The 22,853-nt window shown below is 36.2% G+C and overlaps 1 protein-coding gene across 6 annotated transcripts; it reads left to right on the top strand.

Annotated features, from left to right (window-relative positions):
- Positions 1-16,264: 16,264 nt before the first annotated feature.
- On the top strand, positions 16,265-21,945 carry LOC108209459 (uncharacterized). 6 transcript variants are annotated; one of them, XM_017380375.2, is made up of 7 exons: positions 16,265-16,406; positions 16,909-17,126; positions 18,419-19,102; positions 19,738-19,799; positions 19,888-20,189; positions 20,355-20,650; positions 20,777-21,945. In XM_017380375.2, exons 2-7 carry the CDS (start codon positions 16,959-16,961, stop codon positions 21,875-21,877), a joined length of 2,613 nt encoding a protein of 870 aa, XP_017235864.1. In that variant the 5' UTR covers positions 16,265-16,406; positions 16,909-16,958; the 3' UTR covers positions 21,878-21,945. The 6 variants fall into 6 exon arrangements, with proteins under 6 accessions (XP_017235864.1, XP_017235863.1, XP_017235862.1 ...); XM_017380374.2 differs by having other exon boundaries at positions 19,885-20,189; XM_017380373.2 differs by having other exon boundaries at positions 18,419-19,114.
- Positions 21,946-22,853: the final 908 nt, after the last annotated feature.

Raw genomic sequence — 22,853 nt, 5'->3', positions numbered from 1 at the left:
TCTACATATGGACTTGTTTGGACCAGTCAACATAATGTCCATTTCAAAGAAGAAGTACTGTCTGGTGATTGTGGATGATTTTACAAGATTTACTTGGACTTATTTTCTTCACTCCAAGGATGAAGCAAGTGAAATCATCATCAATCATATCAAGATAGTTGACAACATTGATCCAGGAAGAAAAGTTTCAAGGATCAGAAGTGATAATGGGACTGAGTTCAAAAACTCTGTAATGAAGAGTTTCTGTGAAGATAAAGGAATTCACCATGAGTTCTCTACTGCAAGAACTCCTCAACAAAATGGTGTAGTTAAAAGAAAGAACAGAAGTCTTATTGAAGCTGCTAGAACAATGCTTGAAGAATCAAAGTTGCCTACTTACTTTTGGGCTGAAGCTGTTAACAGAGCATGTTATACTCAAAATATCTCTTTGATCAATCAAGCACAAGGATTGACTCCCTATCAATTGTTCAAAGGGAAGAAGCCAACATTAAACTTTCTGCATGTCTTTGGATGCAAGTGTTTTGTGTTAAGAAATCAAGGTGAAAATCTTGGTAAATTTGAAGCAAAGGCAGATGAAGGAATATTTGTTGGATATGCTGCTGGAAAAGCCTATAGAGTTTATAATTTAAGATTAAACATTGTTATGGAATCCATCCATGTGATGTTTGATGACAAGAAAATACAAGGCTTAGATGATGAAGGATTTCATGATGTTCTTCAATTTGAAAATGAATCTGAAGGAATAATTGAACTGGAAAGTGATGATGATGACTGTGTTGAAAGGGTAAATTCTGGTGTAGTTCCTCAATCAACTGGTAATAATTTACCCAATACCAGAACAGCAGTTGATGTAACTCAATCTACATCAATGGCTAATGATTTATCCAATACTAGTTCATCAATGGCTGGTAATTCCAGGTCCATACACTTAGGGGGAGCCTCTCAAAATGAAACTGACTTTACAAATGAAGCCAGTTCATCCAGATCAAATCTTCCTCCACAAAGGAAATGGACAAGAGATCATCCCTTTGAGCTTATTATTGGAGATGCTGCTGCTGGTGTCAAAACAAGAAGAGCTACCGTGGATGAATGTCTCTACAGCAGCTTCCTCTCTCAGGAAGAACCTAAAAAGGTTGAAGAAACCCTTCTTGATCCTGACTGGATTTTAGCTATGCAAGAGGAGCTGAATCAGTTTGAAAGGAACAAAGTGTGGAAGCTGGTACCCAAACCCAAAGATAGAGAAATTGTTGGTACAAGATGGGTATTCAGAAATAAGATGGATGAAAATGGTGTGGTGACAAGGAACAAAGCAAGACTGGTTGCTAAGGGATACTGTCAAGAAGAAGGAATAGATTATGATGAGACATTTGCTCCTGTAGCCAGACTTGAAGCCATAAGAATCTTTCTTGCTTATGCTGCTCATGCTAATTTCAAAGTCTATCAAATGGATGTCAAGAGTGCTTTTCTAAATGGTGAGCTTGAAGAGGAAGTTTATGTAAGTCAGCCACCTGGTTTTGAAGATCCAAATTTTCCAGAATTTGTATATCTTCTCCTGAAAGCTCTCTATGGACTGAAGCAAGCACCTAGAGCCTGGTATGACACCTTATCACAGTTTCTTCTTGAGAATCACTTCACAAGAGGTACTGTTGATAAGACATTATTTTACAGAAATCTTAATGGTTCTAGTATACTTGTTCAGAATTATGTGGATGACATTATATTTGGTTCTACAGATGAGAAACTTTGTAAAAAGTTTGCCAAGCTAATGCAAAGTAAATATGAAATGAGCATGATGGGAGAATTGACTTATTTTCTTGGTTTGCAAGTCAAACAAGTGAGTGATGGCATATTTATAAGTCAAACTAAATATGTCTATGACTTATTGAAAAAGTTTGATCTTATAAATTGCTCAACTGCTAAAACTCCCATGGCCACTGCCACTAAACTTGAATTGAATACTAAGGAAAAGAAAGTGGACATTTCAAGTTATAGAGGCATGGTTGGTTCTCTTTTATATTTAACAGCCAGTAGACCTGATATAATGTTTGCCACATGTCTTTGTGCTAGATTCCAAGCTGATCCTAGGGAATCTCATTTAATAGCAATTAAAAGGATTTTCAGATATCTCAAGGGTACTCCAAATCTTGTCATTTGGTACCCTAGAGATTCTGGCTTTGATTTAATTGGTTTTTCAGATGCTGATTATGCAGGGTGTAGAATTGACAGAAAAAGCACCACTAGCACTTGTCAATTTCTAGGAAATAAACTAGTCTCTTGGTTTAGCAAAAAGCAAAACTCAGTTTCTACATCAACTGCAGAAGCTGAATATATTGCAGCTGGCAGTTGTTGTGCACAGATTCTGTGGATGAAAAATCAATTGGTTGATTATGGATTGACTATTTCCAAGATTCCTATTTTCTGTGACAACACAAGTGCCATTGCCATAACAGAAAATCCAGTGCAGCACTCAAGAACAAAGCACATTGACATAAGGTATCACTTCATTAGGGAACATGTAATGAATGGAACTATTGAACTTCATTTTGTTCCCAGTGAAAAGCAGCTAGCAGATATTTTCACCAAGCCACTTGATGAATCTACATTCTCAAGATTAGTAAGTGAACTTGGTATGTTAAATTTCTCTAGTTAATATTTTACCTATTTTATGCAGCCTGTGATAAGTGACAAATAGGATATTGAACTATCTTTCTCCATTTATCCACTATCGATCGCTATTTTAGCCATTGATAGTGTGTCACATATCACTGGATAAGTAAATACAATTTTGACATATCGATGGCTCTTTTATTTAGCCATTGATATGTTAAAATAGTAATCGTCTGTTCCCAATTTAATTATCGATCGGTATATACATACGTATATGTATATATCGATCGGTGACGCTTGGCTACTTTTTGAACGGTTACTTTATTTACTTTTACTGAGAGTATAAATAGTTTGCCTTTAATTTCATTTCTCTTTTCACCTGCATTTGCAAACTCTTAACTCTCCTTCTCTCTCAACTCCTACAAGCCCTAATCTTTTCTTAAGCATTCTCATGGCGCCTATTGTCAAAGTCACAAGTCAAACTGGGTTCGTCTATGAGCAGAACAATCATGTAGCCTACGTGGACAAAGATGGGAAACATTCTGCTGCTTTTAATACCATGATGGATTTCATCAAGGAGTGTAAGTTTTCATATGCCATGCTTCATGCTCCAACTATCTTCTGTGAGATTGTTGAGCAAATGTGGACGTCTGGAAGGTATGACTCAACCTCCAAAACTTAATCTGTTTCTATCAATGGTACTAGCTACAATATTGATGGTGAGACTGTTAGGGCTGTGATCATCAAAGAAGCCCCCAGAATAAGGAAGGAGAGGTGAGTGATGTCCAGCCAAGCCATCCCACATCTTCCCAAAAAGATGTGGTGATTAACATGGAATCAAACACATTACTAGTGACATCTTCTCAACAAGGTGCCACTATTGAAAAGAGCTCTCCTCCAAGAGCACAGAACAAAAGGGGAAGGGACACTGACCAAACACCTCCCAAAACCTTCTCTAGGAGAAACAAGAAAAGGGCACTTGACACACACTCCACTGTACAGTCCAAAATCACAGATTTTGTGACAATACAGACCACTTCTCAAATTCAGATTGATGTGGCTCCAATAAATGTGGAGTCACAGTCCCCTCCTGTTGAAACACTCTCTCCAATCTCAGATTTCCATATGGAGGATGTTGATCTACTATACAACATCCCCCACCCAAATTCTCCAACTCTGTTCTTGGAGAAGTCAATCTCTGAAATTGGTGATCATCCTTCACAGGATTTGTTGGGTCATCAATCAATTTCTTCTGTGACTACTAGTGAAGTTGTGGAATTACCAAATCCATCACTCTTCACAGATTCACTAGTTGTCACTATTGATGCATCAACTGCTAATGCGTCAATTGCTAATTCTTTCACATCATCGATCGGTATTTCTCACCAATCGGTAAGTGCAGTTCTGTCAACGGCTGTGCTTGACAGCAATCAGCCGTTGATGAATGACAATGTAGCATCAATGGCTATTCCTCAGCCATTGATAGAAGAAGTCCCACTGGCAGATGCAACTCAATTAGATCATCTTGCTGTCACAAGAGCTGTCAGTGAAGAACTTATCATTGTTACTGCACTTTTAGGTCTGAGAGAAAGTGAGTTAGTGGAGAGGCTGTCTTGCAGACAGGCAAAAGGAGAGGCTGAGAGTGAGAGGCTGGGAACTTCTTCCTCCCAGGCAAAAGGAGAGATTGTGGGTACCACCTTAGATGGTGAAGGTGAGTGTGTGGTGAGCCAGGGTGAGACCCTGATGCAAGAATATAGAGATTATGAGAGAAATGCAGGTACAGAAGAAACAAGGATGGATTCTGCTGTGGACCCCTTGGATGCCTCTACATTCACCCATCCAGTGTCAGCCTATCAAATTATGGCTGGCCAATCCAATGTCCTAGCAGAAGAAACTTTGGGGTTGCTTCACACATCTGAAGCACTGGAGAGAGCAAAAATTGCACATGCTGCTGTTCCTAAAGGCATGCTCTCTACACAGGGTGATTCTAAATATGATGACTCCCTGGCTGATGAAGATGATGATGAAGATGAAGAAGTAGCTGGGCCTTCAGAAATGCCAGATTGGGTGTTCAGCCAAAACTTCAATTTTGGTGACACTAAAATGGAAATTCTAAGGCAATATAAGAGAGCAATGGAGTGGGCTGAAGATGAAGATCCAATGAAGAAAACTCTCTCTATGTTTGTGAAGGATAACTTGAGACTTCAAAAATCTCATCTTACTCAACTTAGACAAGAAATTGGAGATCTTCATACTGCAGTCTCTGATGTTAAGAAAGATAATGAGAAAAATCTGGATGCTAGAATGTCTTATGACACAATGGCCAACATAAGATCCAAGTTGCATCAAGACTCTCCACTTGCTGCCTCTATTGATGCTCTGGACAAAAGAGTATCAGATGTTGAGTGTCAACTCAATCAAGTTCTTATCAATCAAAACACTCAACAGAAGTTACTTCTTACTCTCCTCCAAGCTCAGAACATCCCAATTCCCAGTGATGTGCTTGTTGATTCCAAAAAGGGGGAGAAGTCTTCAAGAGCTGTTACTTCTACTTCTACCTCTCTCACTGTTCCTGTCTCTGATGTTTCTGCTACACCACCATCAACCACCATCTCTGAAAATCTGCCTCTACCCTCCAAAGAACAATTGCCTACATCTGAGGGGGAGCCACTATCTAAGGGGGAGCAACTTGCCCCTGTGTCAAAATCCAAAGCCCCTCCAGTTGAAAGGAAGAAGAAGTCACCAAAGAAAACTAAGACTGTCACAGTCAAGAGCATAAAATGTCAAGGTGAGGCATCTTCTGTGAATGAGTTCAAGCCTTGCCTGATTGATCCTCCATCCCCAACAAAGCCACATGGTAAGAACAAGCTAGCTACAGATTTCCCAATGCCAAAATCAGATAAGTCTAAGCTATTTGGTCTTGCCATTCACATGGGAAAATTTGGCAAGAAGTGGGATGAGACTGAGGAAGAAAAGAAAGAGAGAGAGAATGCTGAAAAGGAGATGGCTGAGCAAGAAGCCAAAGATCTTGCAGAAGGGAAGCCTGTTAAGCCAAAGCTAGTTGTTGGAAAATTAGATCAAGACTCTGTGTGGAGATCTGAATTTGCCTACATTACAAGGAACAATCAAGTTATATGTGTGCCTCCTGGACACCCCTTGTATGCTAAGGCCAAAGAAGAACAGGAAAGAACTCAAGGGCACTCTGCAAATAAAGATGCAGACATTGAAAGATTTGCTGCAGAGTTGCTGCAAGAACTTGGAGAAGAAGCTGGTGATTTGGCTGATGAGTCTAACATTGCTATTCAGCAACAAATTCTGGATGAAGCCAAGAAAAATATGGAAAAGAAGGCTAAAAAGAAGGTCAGGGTTGGTGTGAATAAAAATGTACCAAACTTGACTGTGGTACATGAAGAAGAAAAAGTTAAGTCTCCAAGACAAGATCCACCTCCTGCTTCTACTGCTCAATCAGAACCTCTCATAAATCCAGAAGAGCTAAAAGAAGAACCTTTAGAGTTTGACATCTCATCCATGAATTTTCCAAAAATCTTTGTAACTAAAGAGGATGAGCTGGCAGACTCTCTAAGGCCAAAGAAAAACCAAACTGGAGGTAAAGTCAAACGCATGCCTAGTAACATCAAAAAGAAAGGAGGAAATCCTAAAAGGCATGATCCAGTTGGACCTATTCAAGTTAAGTCTCCCTCAAGAGAAGTGGTGATCCCTCCTGTGCCAGAAATTGTCAAGGTTCCTAAATCTTCTTTTGCTTATGCATTTCATATCAGTGAACAGCCTCCAATCAATCTGTATCTGAATGAATTGCAAAGTGTGAAGGCCTTAACAAGGACAAAGAAGCTTCCAGAAAGGTTGGAGTTCCACTACTCACCTCAAACAAAAATTGTGTGGCCACTAGAAAGGATCTTGGATTAGGATTACAATGATTTGAAGACAGTATACATGAAGCTGGACAACAAAACTTCATACTCACAGGGAATCAGAAGTGAAATTCTCAAAAGAATTGAAGATATAAGGAAGAAATGGAATGAACCTTCTGATCTCCCCTTAAGATTGTCCCTTCCTAATACTGGTAGCTGCATTCACAATCATCCCTCAAGACTGATGACTTTTAGAGATGATCAAGGCATTAAAAGATTTTTCAGATTAAAAGATCATGCTAGAAATGCTGATATAGACATCTTGAGGGCAATGCAGAACAAACTCAACTCTAAGATCACAGAAGAGGCCAAGTTCATTGAAGATCTAGAGAGGGAGATCAACAAGAAATTGTCCAAACAGAAGAAAATGAAACAATGAATATCTGCTCAGTCTAGAGGAGCAAAAATCCAATCCTTGTAAAACTCTTATCTTTCAGCAATTTAAATTTTCTTTCAATGCAAAGATATCTGTTTTCCTTATTATGTGTTTTGTAATCATCAAGCACCTCAAATTTATATCTGAAATTCCTACAGATATAAATAGGGGGAGATTGTTAGGAATATGTGATGCTTGATGATACAAGGTATTTTATTCTTACTTAGAATAAAATTGCATGTAGCTGATCAATTGGTAGCATGCTAAGACAGTATCAATTGATCAGATTGACCCATCAACGGCTGATGAGGTATTGTAACAAAGCTGGAGCATTTTAGCAGTTGATGTAAAATAATGTGTACTTTTAGATTAGCAGTTGATCTATCAATGGATGTTTAGATAGGGTGACATAATTATAAATATGAGAAGTCATGTAATATATTCAAGTGAAGTGAAGATCGATCGGTAATTTAAAGTATCAATGGCTATTTGGAAATAAGATTATCAACCGCTACATCAACATCATCATTATTCCATAACTCAAAGAAGACTATCCAACTGTTATTTCAGTGTATCATCAATTGATGATATTAGCAATTGATTATCAGCAATTGACAACTGCAAGTCAGGGAAAAGACAAAGTCCACATGGGTTGATGTGACAGATGATGCACCAGCTTTGGAAGCTAAACCAAAAGGAGTTTAGTCAAATATTGAGAACCTCGAAGCCTACCATTTCTGGAAAAGCAACAAGAATTTCAAGCTGCCAAATGCAGTATCAAGTCCAAGAAATTCTATATTTGTACTAGCTAGAAAGTGTGTATGAAAATACTTTTACAGACTAGTTTTGTTTGTAGTAGTATATATTCACTTTGTAATTTCACATTTCAAAGTATCAAACACCAAGAACTGAAGAGCAAAGCATTAGAAAAAGGTAGCAAGAAATTGTAAGCTTCTGCTCTTCATTCTTTTGTAAGCAGCCAAGTATTATTACTTGGAAGGTTCTTGATATAAAAATCTCTCAGGTGGATCAAACAATCCACCTGAAATTTTTAAGATCCTTGTTCTTTAAATTTCTGTTTTAGCTTTTATATTCTCTTGTATTTTGAATATGATCTGCTGTGCAAAAAGATATTGAAATTTTTGTAGATTGTATTCAACCCCCATTCTACAATCTAACTTATTGTTTGAATTGTCTGAATAACAACCACTATCACGAAAAATATCATGGAATGTTTCTTCAGCATTGTCAACAACATTCTCCACATCATCACGCAGCGTCAACCACATCATAGAACCCATTGCTCTCAAGTGGATTACCTCAAACTCATTAATCGTACCCTTGCTTTCCAGGTATCATTCTTGGAGCTTCATCTTGAACTCCTTATAATTCATGTCAAAATGATACTCAGAAAAAACTAAGATTGTTTTGCCTACAATGCTGGAGAATAGAACCTCCCCAAGAGCCGACTAGACAAGCAGAGTATTAAAAAAAAGTTTGTAACAATATAATAACATGTATGTACAACAAACCATCGCAACATACATACAGTTGTTTAACTGTTAGACTTCAAATTACAATAAAGAAAATATGTACCTAGTTGTCTATCTACTTGTTTTATTTTTTCTGTTTTCTAGTTCTAAATTTATTAACATAAACTATTCAATAATGAAAACATGTACCACAACATTAGAAAAACTCACATCGGACCCAGAAGCGTGAACAAAGACTGCTGGGGGACCAAATAAAGCCTCAAACTTTAGGTTCCTTACTTTTTCAAACTATAACTTGTAAGCTTCATTGCGGGTTAAGGGGTATGCATCAATGCCAAATTTCATCAATACTCTAGCACCACCAAATAGCTCAAAGATTTCAACATGATGTCCGATTATTACAAGCGAAGGATCCGGCTGAAGTCCTCCCAACTCAAAAGGGTATCTAAAGACACGTATTACCTTCTTACAGTTTGTGTCTTTAGATGAGAGGGTTATCCATGACATTGTCTAGAATGATTTATAGAACGAATCTTCATTTGTATGGCCGCGAGTGTTATACGTGTCAGAAATGTAGATGAGCATGACCTCAAAGTTATTTTTATCCAGCACACATTGTTCGTATGCCTTCTCGAGACTCTATATCAGTTCATTGGTCCATCCCTCTTCATAAAGAAATAAGTCTACAACCTTATCTTCGAGATCGGAAACATTTACCTACGAAAACATGTAGACATTAGAAGTAGAACAGCTAACATACATCATTGATAATGTTTTATATCAACTGAAAGAGATAACATATTGCTGCACCATATATACATATGAAAAAGGCCGTAAATTAGCTATATATGTAAAAGGTTGTCATGATCCGATTGTATGATGCTATAAGAAATGTAAATACCTTTTCCTCTTTGTTGTTGATGACATAGTCTCATTGAGGGGAGACCAACAACAGTTTCAGGGATGGATGTTTTCTGATTTCATCATCTTGGGATGCAAAGTGTGTTATCTTTTGATCAGAAAAAGGATAACCCTCAGCTCCATATCCTCGAAAAAGTGGGAGGGCATTGTTTTGGAGAACCACACCCCTCTCGCTAATCGCAATCGAGTGAGGCAAATAAGCTCCTCTATAGTCGGAGGAGACAAAACATTCTGCAAGATTTTTCCTGGTGTTTGAATCTGAGAAAGGGATAGCAGGCCACGACAAGGAAAGAAATATATTTTGGAAGATACTTTTATGTAATGGATGAGGATAGTTGCTAACTACAACAAAAACAATATCAAGAGGATGAGGTGGTGCATGAAAGGACAATCACACAAGCTCAACGTATACATCTTTCAACTGTGTAGTATTCATAGACCTCCGAGGTTCATCAGCATCCAATAACACAAAATGAAGAACAATAACCTTGCCTTAAAGCTGCTTCACCTTGACCTTGACCTACAAACTGAGAAAAAAATATAAAAAGGATGTTGATCAATAATAAGTGCGCGCACCCACCCACCCACCCACACATATATATAAGCTATGTATATCAACAGTGGTGGATCTAAGTCTGAAAGTAAGGGACATCCTATATAATATTTTGTAACGGCAATCAATTGGAATAAACACATATTTTTTAATATTCATATTATGTCATTCTTTATCATTTTACAACATAAATGATTTAAGTCCACCTTGATTAGAATGGTGCATACCAAGCTGATAACATAGAAAACAAAAATTTAATATTCAGATTATGTAAGTTTTTACCGTTTCACGACATTATGTAATTATGTAAAATTAAATACAAAATTTAAGAGGGTCGATGATGTGCAAAAATATTTTATTAATTATCGCAAGTGCACGATTGCCGTTTTAATATGTAAAGATTCGTTCCACAGAGACTATGAATTTTATTTTCACAAATTCGGCGTCCTGATTTTTAAAGAAATCGGGGTTCGTGATTGTCGGATCCGCAACAATTTGAGATTTAATCAACCCAACAATATCTGAAGATGTCAAGTTAGGATGGTCTCGTATGACGATAGTGCTCAAACAACTATGTGGTCTCACACTCTCCATGATCTGAAATTTCCCATGTGAACTTCTCTTCCTGGCTTTTAACTTTCAAATGCAACCATCATTTCTATACTTGCACACTACATACCAATTCATCGGATCTGATCGGGTCACTACAGTCTCTAAATGATTCCGAATGTGGTATTGCTTCACCACATGTATCAACTCCTCTTTCATTCCAAATAACCTCCCCTCCTTCAACTCCAAAGGTACCTCGTTATTTGCAACCTCGACATCATCAAATGAGGTCATACAAATGGATGTATCGACCGACATCAAACTATCAACCACCTCGTAATCATGCCTAAATCGACTACCACCCGAATCACGTCTACTAATCCTTCCCCCAAACTCGAACTACGCAACAAATTCCCATCATTCGACAATTTTTCCACATAAATTTCAACAAAATATGGCATCCCCTTTGATACCACAACCCCAAACATCAACTCAATATCATCATCATCTTTAATCGGTAAAATCTCGAATTTCAAATCATCGGGATTTTTACACCTATAAAATAACTTCAATCCGAACCCACTACAATCAATTTTCAACTTCAAATACAATAAAGCACACAAAATTACATAATTCATAGTCGAATCTAGCCTAACATGCTTCGAAACAGGTTTATCATAAACGAAACCTTCGAATTGGGATCGGATTATATTACTGTCAAAATATATCCATCCAAGCATTGTATTTCCAGCTTTTGAACCCGAACCCATGATTGTATCTATCGAATCGTTTACTATTGAATTGTTAACGATTTTGTTTTGCTGATTTAGGGTTAGGGCTATTTTTTATGCTGGGCATAGTGGGTTAAAGGAGTGTTGCTACTGGGCAGTGGGCGATACACACTGTTATACAAAATTTCCAGCCAAAACGCTAGACGCAATAACATTTAGCGTAAATATTTTTTTTATTTAATTTCAACCAAAACGCTACTTCGCTTAACGTTTTAACTAACAATCATCGATCAATCAATATACTTATATAAAGAAGAAGCGAGGTGCCTCTCAGACAGCTCCATTCTATTTTTCTTATTTTCTGGAATTTTTGGATGAAAAATATCAAAAATAAAAACTACTTATTTTGGTTTCAGATTAATTGATATGGTATATATCTTGGCATAAATTAATCTGATTTTGTTTCAGATTATCTATGGAATATAGTAGCTTGCGGTCTTGCAAATTAATTTGATTATGTTTCAGATTATATATCGAATATAGTAACTTGCAGGTTTTTTAATTTGATTCTGTTTCAAATTATTTAGTTATGGTAAAGAGTAGCACACAAGTCTCTCTGCACCTATAAATACCCCTATAGATCGTAAGATTTTGGATCATCTAAACAAAACACAACCTTCTTTCTCAATATCACAACCCTACTCACTGGTGGTGCCGTTCTTATGCAACAATATCGTAACCCGTTTTATCTTGGGAAGCTATCGTTCTACACATACAGTGAGGGGGCGAATACGCTTTATAAACAATTTTTTTGCCTCTTTATCTTCTCCATCTAATACAATAATGAGTTACACTATGATAGATATTTTGAATGGCGATAGAGATGATTGATTGACAAGACTAAGAGTTTGTCGGATGTGGGAGTAGACTATTATCTCATGAATTTAAATTGTTGTTTTTGCAGACAACCAATCTAAAGAAATTGGGGGAAGGAGTCACTAATATACACCTGCATGGATCGGATTTCATACGTCTCGACATGATTAATGTTCGTATAACTAGAACATAATGTTTATCCCTATTAAAACCAGGGATGGTTTCAGAGTTGCATATCAATATCTTTTTTACTTTTACGCACTTACGTTCTTGCAGGCTTAATGTTTTATTGGTCAATCAATGTATATGGCTAGATATCATCAATCAGTTCTGTTAAATAGCCGTATGCTTTTTACATGTAGGGAATGGTGTATATGTCTAAGAAGTAGTGTTAGAAAATTAATAACAATGTTAGTGAAAAACATGATTACTTTTAAAAAAACACAATTGAAATTAAGATTCGTCATGATTTAAATCGTTAATTATATGTAGAAATTTATTTTTATTTTTTCACTCATGAATTATAGTCCGATTTTGTAATTTTATATATTAATATTGGTATTGTATCGAGATGTTTATGATATAAAATTTATTTTATTCTACAAATGTTAATTTTGAATCATTAATATAATTTTTATAGACTGTCACACATTTATTTTATCTTACAAATACTAATTTTGATCCATTAATATAATTTTTGTAGGCCGCCGCAACGCGCGACTTCTCAACTAGTTTTAATCTCAATTAAAACGCCACCTCTACTAGCGATTTACTCTTTTTTACTTAATTTCAACCAAAACGCTACTTCGCTTAGCATTTTAACTCTTTTAATATCAAGTAAAACGCTATCTCTACTAGTGTATTACTCTTTTTTATTTAATTTTAACTTAAACGCTGCTTCACTTAGCGGTTTACTCTACTAATATCAATTAATAACGTTGTTTCGGCTTTCGTTTAAATCTTAAACCACAGTTTAATTTTCGTTTTACAACTAAAACGCAACTCTATTAAATGTTTTACATGCAAAACGTTTGTTAAAATGGTGTTTACAGTTAATAAATATTTATATAAACTGAATTTTAAATTAATTTAAATGTATTTTACAAAAACATTTAATCAAATAAAATATAGTAAAAGATTTCACGTATACTTGAAAATTAATCACTGTAAAATACAAATATAAAACGTAAATGTTAATGACTATAAAATTACTTTGTTAAACTAGTTCCTCGGTTTTAGGGCCTCACGGCTCTAAAGCCTCGGATTAATTAGGGTTTAGCTTCGAGGGTTTTAGGCCTATCCTAATCCCTAACCGTCAGCCAATTTAATTTCAAGTATAAATTAATTATTGTAAAAACCCGTATATAATCTCTAAATGTTAACGAATGTCAATTTACTTTATTAAACTGGTTCCTCGTCTTAGGGCCTGCCCTAAAGCCTCAAATTAATTAGGATTTAGGGCCTTAAACCCTCAATCCTAAACCCTAACCGTTAGCCAATTTAATTTCAAGTATAAATTAGTCATTTTAAAACCCAAATATAAACCCTAAATGTTAACGACTGTTAATTTACTTTATTAAACTTGTTCCTCGGCTTTAGGGCCTCACGACCCTAAAGTCTCGAATTAATTAGGGTTTATGCCCTAAACCTTAACCGTCAGCCTATTTAATTATTTAAACTCTCATGCTCTACTAAAATCCATTCGGGCTTGATATATCAAATCCAAGGGTTTCGGATCGGGTTCGGGTTTATTCAAACCCGAATTCCAAAATGTAAGTAGTACTTTAAAATTTTTATTTTTGATTTTTTCGCATTTGAATTTCATTATATTTAAAATTAAATTACACTAATTATAAAATATTACATTAATTTAATCTCGAACCGCATTTAATAATTTCCAAACACAAATCTTCACTATATAGAGTATGAAATTTTAAACTAATTCATTAGCTAAACCAAAAAAACATTATAAGATTCTACACATTCACACTATATATATATATATATATATATATAGGGTCTTGCTCAAATGAGAACCATTCTTATGGTGAGATATGAGATCTAATCTCAGCCACTCATTTAAGTACATTATATTCATCTCTCACCATTCATTTTATATTTTATTATTTAACCATCTTCTAATTCAACAACCTATCACCATTCACCACCAACCACCACCATCAACTTCAATGACCACCACCAACTCCGGCGACCACCAGAAAATCACCACCGGCAAACATAAAATCACCACTGTAAAACTAAAAATCACCACCGGAAATCTTAAAATCACCGCCAGAAAACCAAAAAACAACACCAGAAAATTAAAATCATCAAATCACCACCATCTACAAACCACCACCACAACCTCCTAAATCCGAAAATCACCAACTACAAAATAAAATCACCACCAGGAAATCAAAAACAACCCCATAAAATGAAAATCACCACATCCAACCACAAATAATTAAAATCACACAATGCAATCATCAAACTAATCACACAAACACGGTCGAAATTTTTAATCCAAATCAACAAAACCGAACAAAATAAAACACGAAAAATCGAGGAATTACAGCGGATCGATCTGCCAAGCTCCGAAAACAGCTACGAAGATATAGAGTTTCTCTCTCTAGATGAAGGATATGGTGAAGCCAAGGGAGGGGGAAATGCAAGGGACTAAGTGATGATGTGCGTGTGGTTGCCGGCGGTGGCGATTGAGCCGAGGCGGCGGTGGCGCTTTCGCTGTTGCAACGGAGCTCGCGATGTAGTGGGAGGGGGGGTGGAGGGAGAGAGAGAGAGAGAGCAACAGTGGCGGGGAAGGTGGCTGTAAGTGATGGTGGTGGGTTGTGGTGTTGGTTGGTGTTGGGTGGTGGGAGTTAAATAAAGATATGAATTATAAAATAAAAGTTCAAATGTGTGGTTGTGATTTAATTTGGGGGATAAAAATTTGTGGCTGAGATTAAATCTCAGATCTCACATTAGTTGGGGTTCTCATTTGAGCAAGAGCCTATATATATATAAGTGCTCAAATACAAACTAAAGTTAGTGTACAAACTACAAACTCAATATAAGCCCTTGGATGAATCTAATTCAATGGCCCCGCAGGGGCAACCACACGCCAGTTAATATACACCTTGTCACACATGATCCGCAGAATCCCCTCCGTTTTTAATTTGAATTTTCCCGTTAATCGGTGAACTTTTTTTGAAATCCGATTTCAATGTATTTTTGTTCATATCGCAACGATCAATTTCCATACCATATGTGCTATATTTCGATTTAATTTAGAGACTTTTTTAATTTTAGTTTGTAGTTTGTACGCTAAGATGGTTTGTACCAGAGTAGGACCCTATATATATATATATATATATATATATTATAAACAAATATTTAGTATATTTAAAATCGGTTTTTCTATGGTGTGCCCATGGGCACACATTAAGCACCAAAATTTATGAAATTGGAAGGTTTCTATTGGCTTACCTTCTTTAATAATGGTGGACCCCCCTGCAGTTACAACAACCACACCAATCAAAACCCTCCATTTTTATTAATGTTAGTGCTTAGCATGTGCCCATGGGCACACACTAGCCAAACCGATTTAAAATTAAAAAAAGTACATTAGTATACTCTATATATACATATATAGAGAACAAAGAATACGGAATTGGATCGGGTTTTCTTTCGGGTTTCGAGTTTGAATCGGGTTCAGATCGGACGGTCGGATATTCATTCTATATCATTTAAGCCCTCTTTGTAGTTTGTTACGCGGGTAGCAAAGAGGTGTGGCAAAAGTGGGGGGACTTCCCGCCAAACACCCACAATTATGTACGAGGCATGGTTTAACAGAAAAAAAGCTACGAGTATAGTGGGTGTTTGGCTGGCACTTATAAGTCCAGCTTCTGGATTATAAGTTAGGAGCACTTATTCGTACCGTTTGTGTAATAAGTCAAGAATCACTTATAAAAAGCTAGGAATGCTAGTTTTTGTTTCAGGGCTTCTACTTATTTCCCAAACACTTTAATCACTTATAAGTCTTATCTTACTTCTAACTTCTACTCCACTTATTTATTTTAAGCAAGAAGCACTTATTTTAATCTCACCCAAACGGCCCCATAGTATATGGTTGCGTGTATAATAGACAGCACTGAGAAGTGGATGAAAGAAAAAGCAGAAAGAATAGCAAAGTAAAAGCGGTGGGGCCCACACTGGGAGAGAGATAAAAGCAGTAATAAATGGTGATACACGTTCTTGTCAGACTCATATTAGTCTTGTTACTCTCGCTGTAATAATTATCTCTATCTATCTTCCTTGTCTTCTTCTCTCCCTCTTTGTTTCACTCTCTCAAACAACCTGCTCTTCATTTTCCAGGTAACTCAAATTTCTTCTTCACTTAATAAAACTTTCCGCTATTTGCTCATTACTTTTCATACATGTATGCTTGTATCTTATTTTAACCCTAGTTTCACTTCACTTATCTAACTCATGTGCTTACACTCCTAATTGTTCAATTATAACTTTATAAGTGCTCTCATGTGTTATGCTGTTGATAAATTCACCAAATTTTCAATTAAGATTTATGAATTGAAATTGACAAATTAGAATGTTGATATAAACTGGCATGTAATTTATTATTAAAATCTCATTAAATTTGTAGCTCAGAAGGTGAAAAGCTAAATAAGCCTCTATCACTTCAATCTCGTATGGACTATACTTATATCTGATATTTATGCATTAGGATTGTCCGGCGATATTTTAGAAAGTTTCTTGTTTGATGTTCGCTTGCTGTGTATTCGACGGCACTTTGTCTTGTATTCTGTGGATTTGAGATTAATCTATATGGATTAAGTGGTGCTGCTTTCTGTGGCTGTAGCGTCAGTTGTAGAGCGATTGCAAGCTCAGGAACTAGTTTCAAACTTCCTAATGATTGGCGGTAAAGTAGTTTTGACGTATAAACGAAAGAGATCATCAGTAAGGACCAGCCCTGTCCGTGAAGATGGATGCCCTAGGTCATACTCCAGTGATCAAATTTCCATAGAGTCATATGAAAATCGAGTGTGTGAGCTTCAAGATCAGAGTAATGATTCAGAGGTAAGATACTATTTGATCGAAACATATACACATCGACTTTCTGTTCTGCTAGATGTAATATCAAATTCTTGGTTTAAAATTGTTATAATTTGTTTGGAACATAACATGCCTTTCTCAAACTTTATTTGCACAAACGTGTTGGTGAATCAACGAATTGAACTGCATATGGAGGAAGACCAGGAATTCGTCAATGCTGTATTATATATATTCTTTTAAAGATCGACAGGTTGTTTTCTTGGTACGATATAGACACTTTCGAGTACTAATGATAGTTGTCTGGCCATTTGTACTGTTAAATGTGGATGACTCCTTAATAGTTTAGAATTTAGATACCTCAGTACTACAAATTTTAAATTTGGATAACTATGCCTAATTGCCTTCTGGTTCCTCTTGAATCTACAAGCATAAACATGCTTTAGTTTCTGACCCCTTTGTTTAGCTTGTCCTTTCTGTCGTCTGCAATCTTTATGTGTTGATGGCCTATACATACTTGTCAACCGTAATCTAGGCTACCTTGCTCAGTTACCAGTCTACCTGTGCCCGAAACTTGTCAAATGCATTACATAATTGATTTTGATTGAAGTATTGGCATACAGTATCCACATTTCTTATAGAATTTTTTTGCACAATCTTGACTTCTTAATATGATTTTGCACGAAATCTACATCCTTATTTTAGCATGGTTGAAGAGAAATTCCCCTTTTGGGCACATTTTGGGTTAAGATGCCAAAACAGCACAGCCATACAACATGCAATTATTAAATGCGTTTCCAACTGCTAAAAAGCCAAAAGGGCATTTTTCTTCTGAACTGTGCTAATTTGAGCATTTTAACTTTAAATTGTGCCAAAAAGGGATGTACCTGGTACTTCACCATCATCGATGCACTATCTTGCATAATGCCGAGGCCCACTTGGACAGATTTTTTAAAGCAAGACTTCTGATTTAAATAACCTAATACCAATAAAGCATAATTGAAAGTAATGTTTTTTCCTTACTCTAAAAACTTGTGTTACCATTTAGATTATTAGATATTTCAAATGTTCTACTGCTGCAATCTCCAAGGTTTTTAGTTGCATTGGTCAACAGTGGGTTTGTTGCCCTGGTAATCCTTCCAACTTACCACCATGTGAACTTATCACATATTTGAATTTCGTGATCTATTTCCCCTTTTCTATTGAATAGATCATAATTATAATTCTTACAACTCAACTAGTTTCTGTTGGACACATTGTTAAAGTAAATCAAGTCTGGCAATTTAGTAAACCCTTTTACATTATTGTCTTCATTGAAGCACCTGAAAACTCGGAACTGGCTGAGCACTGTCATTGAGGCACAAGATACACCAGAGTCACTTGAAGTTTGTAAATCAAGCACAAGAAATCTAAAGAAACATGTTGAAGAATCTGCTTTCAGAGACACATCCTCAAGTCATGATAAGTTGGGAATTTCTTGTGAAAGGATCTCTGAGAAGAACATTTCAACAGAATTATCATCCAACGATCATCCAAGTATGATGGAATTGTGCATGAACTCTGTTCGGTCATGTGCTGATGGACTTAACCATGAAAGTTCAGCTTCTCAATCAATGAATACATATATTGGAAAGAACTCTGATATTCTGAGCATAAAATCTTTAAATGAAAAAAATTGTGCCTCCAAGTGTGTGGATGGATCTGAACTCAATGAACTTGATGTGAAAGAAAGAGCTCTACTTGCTAAAGGTATAACAGCCAACATCTGTGGCAACATACTCAAAAGAACAAGGTTTTCTCCGCTTTTTATTTTCAGGCGAAGGTCCAAAATAGAAAAGATTGCGAATGTGATAGATGAAGAAAAGAAGTCACTGCTTGAGGAGGATAAGGGTGCATCACTAGACAAGGGTGTAAGTTCTTCACAATATAAAACCTCTATATGTGAAGCAGTAACTGGTGAAGACTGCTTGGTTGACCCCTTAAGAGATCTGAATCAGCCAGAAGTAAGCCTTGAGGTTAATTCCTTTGCATCAGAAATCTCTATATTTTTGGGTACTGTTATCTGTTATTCTACTTATTTATTATTAGTTTTATTAATCTTAATAAACCATAATATATGTAATCCTATATCTAATATTTGTAGCCAGTGCATCAAACACTTATATAGTTATATGATCACTTATAAACTAATTGATGACCTAATTTGGAATTTTGAAGTTGTTGCATCAGAAAACTATACCAGTAAGGCCGTATCTGTTCTTTGTTACAATGAAAGAATATCATAACTGATTTGACTTGGTACTAAGGATATTGGTAGCACTGATTGCAATAAAGCTGCTAGTATAAATATTTTATATACTGGAAACTTTGCATTCTGGGATTGGGAGTTAGGAAATATTATCAACTTGACCACATCTTAAGGTAAGTTATTTTACATGCATTCATTTTCGCTTTGTTCAATTGGTGAACCAAGCCAATATTTTGTCCTATGAATGAGGAGATAAATCAGTTTATCCTTTTCCGCACAGTTCATATTGCATGAGAGACCATACCTATGTCACATTCTTCTATATATATACACTCAAGTAACCTCTGCTCAAGCATTAATTACTTCAGCTAGTAACTTTGATTTTCACAGGTCGCCAGACAAGATATTTGTTCACCATATGCCCAGGCTGATTCTATTGCTGGAATTCTGACGTATGTTTATGATGTATTTACATAATACCCTCGTAAGCTATTATGAATTTCTATAGTATTTATGAACTTTTGTATATATAAATAGTAGTGCTAATCACGTGGAAGAAACACCTTGCATGGAGAAGGACATAAGTAAAGACATCACACCTCTTGCCACTGACCAAGCAGATCCTTCTGCTACTTGTGCCAGAATCTCGTCAAATATTGGCAATGAAGATCTGTTTTGTGCAGCTGCGGCTGAAACTGAGCAACAGACGTCATCTATCAAGAATGATTTTGTTAATAACAAGTCTCAATTCGTTTCAAGTGATAATGTGGAGGGCAAAATTTTTGATCGCACGCGATCTGAAGGCTCCCCCGGATATACAGAGCTAGCTGCCATTCCTCCTGGTACTGATTGTTTACATTGGCATTCCATCAATATTGTTTACATTGGCATTCCATCTATTCTTGCTTTAAACTTAAATAAATCTAAATATCTTCAATTTAGAGTGAAAGTAGAATGCTACGTTATTTGCAGTACACTTCGCTTATTTTGGTGTCAGGTTATGGCAGGTTCATGTGGAGTATTGAATTGCAACGTATCATTGGATTTGCGCTCCAATGAAAATCGAATTCCTACAATTTCAGAAGCTCATCGTGATTCTAAAGATTCCACTAGCAGTAATGCTCCTATCCTGCAACAGTTGGCTCCCCGGGGCCAGCTTTTGGATCTTCTAAATCCTAAAGTAGGAGAATTGTCATTTGTGCACCATGCTGATGTTAAAGGTAGTTCCACATTGGTTAAAGATGGCAGTGGAGAGTTCATTTCAGAGTACATGGGAGCTGCATCAGAGAACAATTATCAGCAGGTAGGTAATTTCGCATTGCATCATGATCTTTGTGATCCAGCAAAACATAACTTGTTTACTTCCCTAGATGTGTATAAAGTTTCTTTCTGATAAAAGTAATATAGTATTTCCTTGTCAAATACACAGCACGAAGCAATAGCTTACAGGGCTTCTGAAGAAAGCAGACTATTTTCATTGGAACAAGGTAGGAGCCAGCCCAGATTTGCTGCACGATCTGCAGATTTTCTTGGTTTATCCCTTCTTCCAGAACCCAGATGTGTTTATGCCCCCAATGCGTGTAACTTTGTTGGAAGAACTAGCGAATTTGTTCAAGAAGCACATTCTCAGCTTTCTTCAGTTCAGAGATCATCTCTTGTCAGACATGAACTGATGCTTGATAACGTCGTAACAAGAGCAGGAGCAGTAAACGGAAAGAGAAGCTGTTTCTTTGATAATTTCCAGAGGCCAACCACCTGGTCAGAAGAAGAACTGGACTTTCTTTGGATTGGTGTTAGAAGACATGGAAGAGGAAATTGGAATACGATGCTAATGGATCCCAGGCTGCACTTTTTGTTGTGGAGGTCGCCTCAGGAGCTGGCTCAGCGTTGGGATGAGGAGCAATCCAAACATTTTAGTGGCATATCACCATTTCATGGGAAGCATTTTAGACCAACTGACATCCACAAGAGGAACTACTTCCACTCCAGAGCTGGATTCCCGATGGAGGGTCTGGCTGATGAAGTCCAATTTTCACTAGGAGATTCAAATGCCTGTCATCTAGACAATAATGTCCCAGTCAACAATTGTCAAATCAACGGGATTGAACAGATCCGTGGGCCATATACAAGCATGAATACACTTCACACCAAACACTATGATAAGTACTGCAGAGGAAAATATGGAAGCACGTCAATTTCAGGTACTGAAATTTCTTCAGCTGATGGCGCGACAAGTGGTTTGACTACGAAGGGTAATTTACCTCATTGGCTCAGAGAAGCAGTTAATGTTCCTCCATCCATACATCCGCCAGGAATGCAGTTTGTCAATCAAACTTATCCCGCTTATTCTGCAGTTGGTAACTTAACAGAAGCTTGTACTATTGGCACATTAGGTAGTCGAAATGGAGTATCTGCGTCAAGTGGAACTGACCAGTGTCATGCCAACGGACAGAAAGATGACCTGATTGTTATCGACAGCGATGCATCTTCTGAAGAAACAATATCTGATGATCATAACACTAGGCATTAGCGTTAAGAATATATATTGTGTAATATGTAACATCAATGTAATTTTATATTGGATTGGTGCTCTCGAAACTCTTGTGTTGTGTTTGGAAGTGGAGCAGGGTCGAAGACGGACGTCACTTGGGGTAAGCATTGGATCTGACCAAACCGAATAGACTGATTGAATAGACCGAAATAAAATTTTATTTCAAATTGAACTGGATTGAAATTTTATTATGGGCTGAATCGAAATAATTTGGTTTGGTCTGGTCTAAGAAACGAATAAAAAAAAATTGTATTATAAATAAAGTTGAAATTCATGAATTATTGAAAATATATAATATTAATTAATCATCACCACTTAACATAGTTAAATTTATAATCGTGTAAACAACGTAGGGGATATGAGAGTATTTTCTTTTAAGAGGTAGCAATATTATTTTTGTTTTTGATAACGAGATGATTTTATTAAGATAAAATGTTCAATAGAATAAGTATTGAAATCAAGCCGTACGAATTCTCGAACTATCAATTACGATGTGATATTAATTACGATGTGATTGTGAAATAAAGAACGAGCTAAATCAATGATTGTTTTTTTTTTTTGAAAATGAGAATAAATCTCACAAATATGAATCGGCAATTCACTGTGATAATTCTTTCATTCAAGAAAGCTTATTATCTAACCGTCGGACATGCAAGATGACCGGAGAAATTTAGACAATAAAACTTTAATGTCCGAAAAGAAAAACCGGTCTTCTTCCAAGAATCCTGAAAATAAAACAAAAGAAACAAGAAAAATATAAGACGATATATATTAAATTACATAAATTATAAAAATAAAAATTTATCCAATAATTAATTATTAATTATATCACGTGTATATGCATGTGCTGATCAAAATATTTACACAATTATGATAACTCATAATTGAGACAATTAAACTCTTAATTAAGGCACAATTAATAAAATATTAACGCCCTTCATTAAGACACATTAAT

Source organism: Daucus carota, chromosome 2 (genome assembly GCF_001625215.2).
Source record: "Daucus carota subsp. sativus chromosome 2, DH1 v3.0, whole genome shotgun sequence".
Classification (NCBI taxonomy): Eukaryota; Viridiplantae; Streptophyta; class Magnoliopsida; order Apiales; family Apiaceae; genus Daucus; species Daucus carota.
Note: the sequence above shows the minus strand (reverse complement) of the source record. Positions and strands in the feature narration are given on the sequence as shown.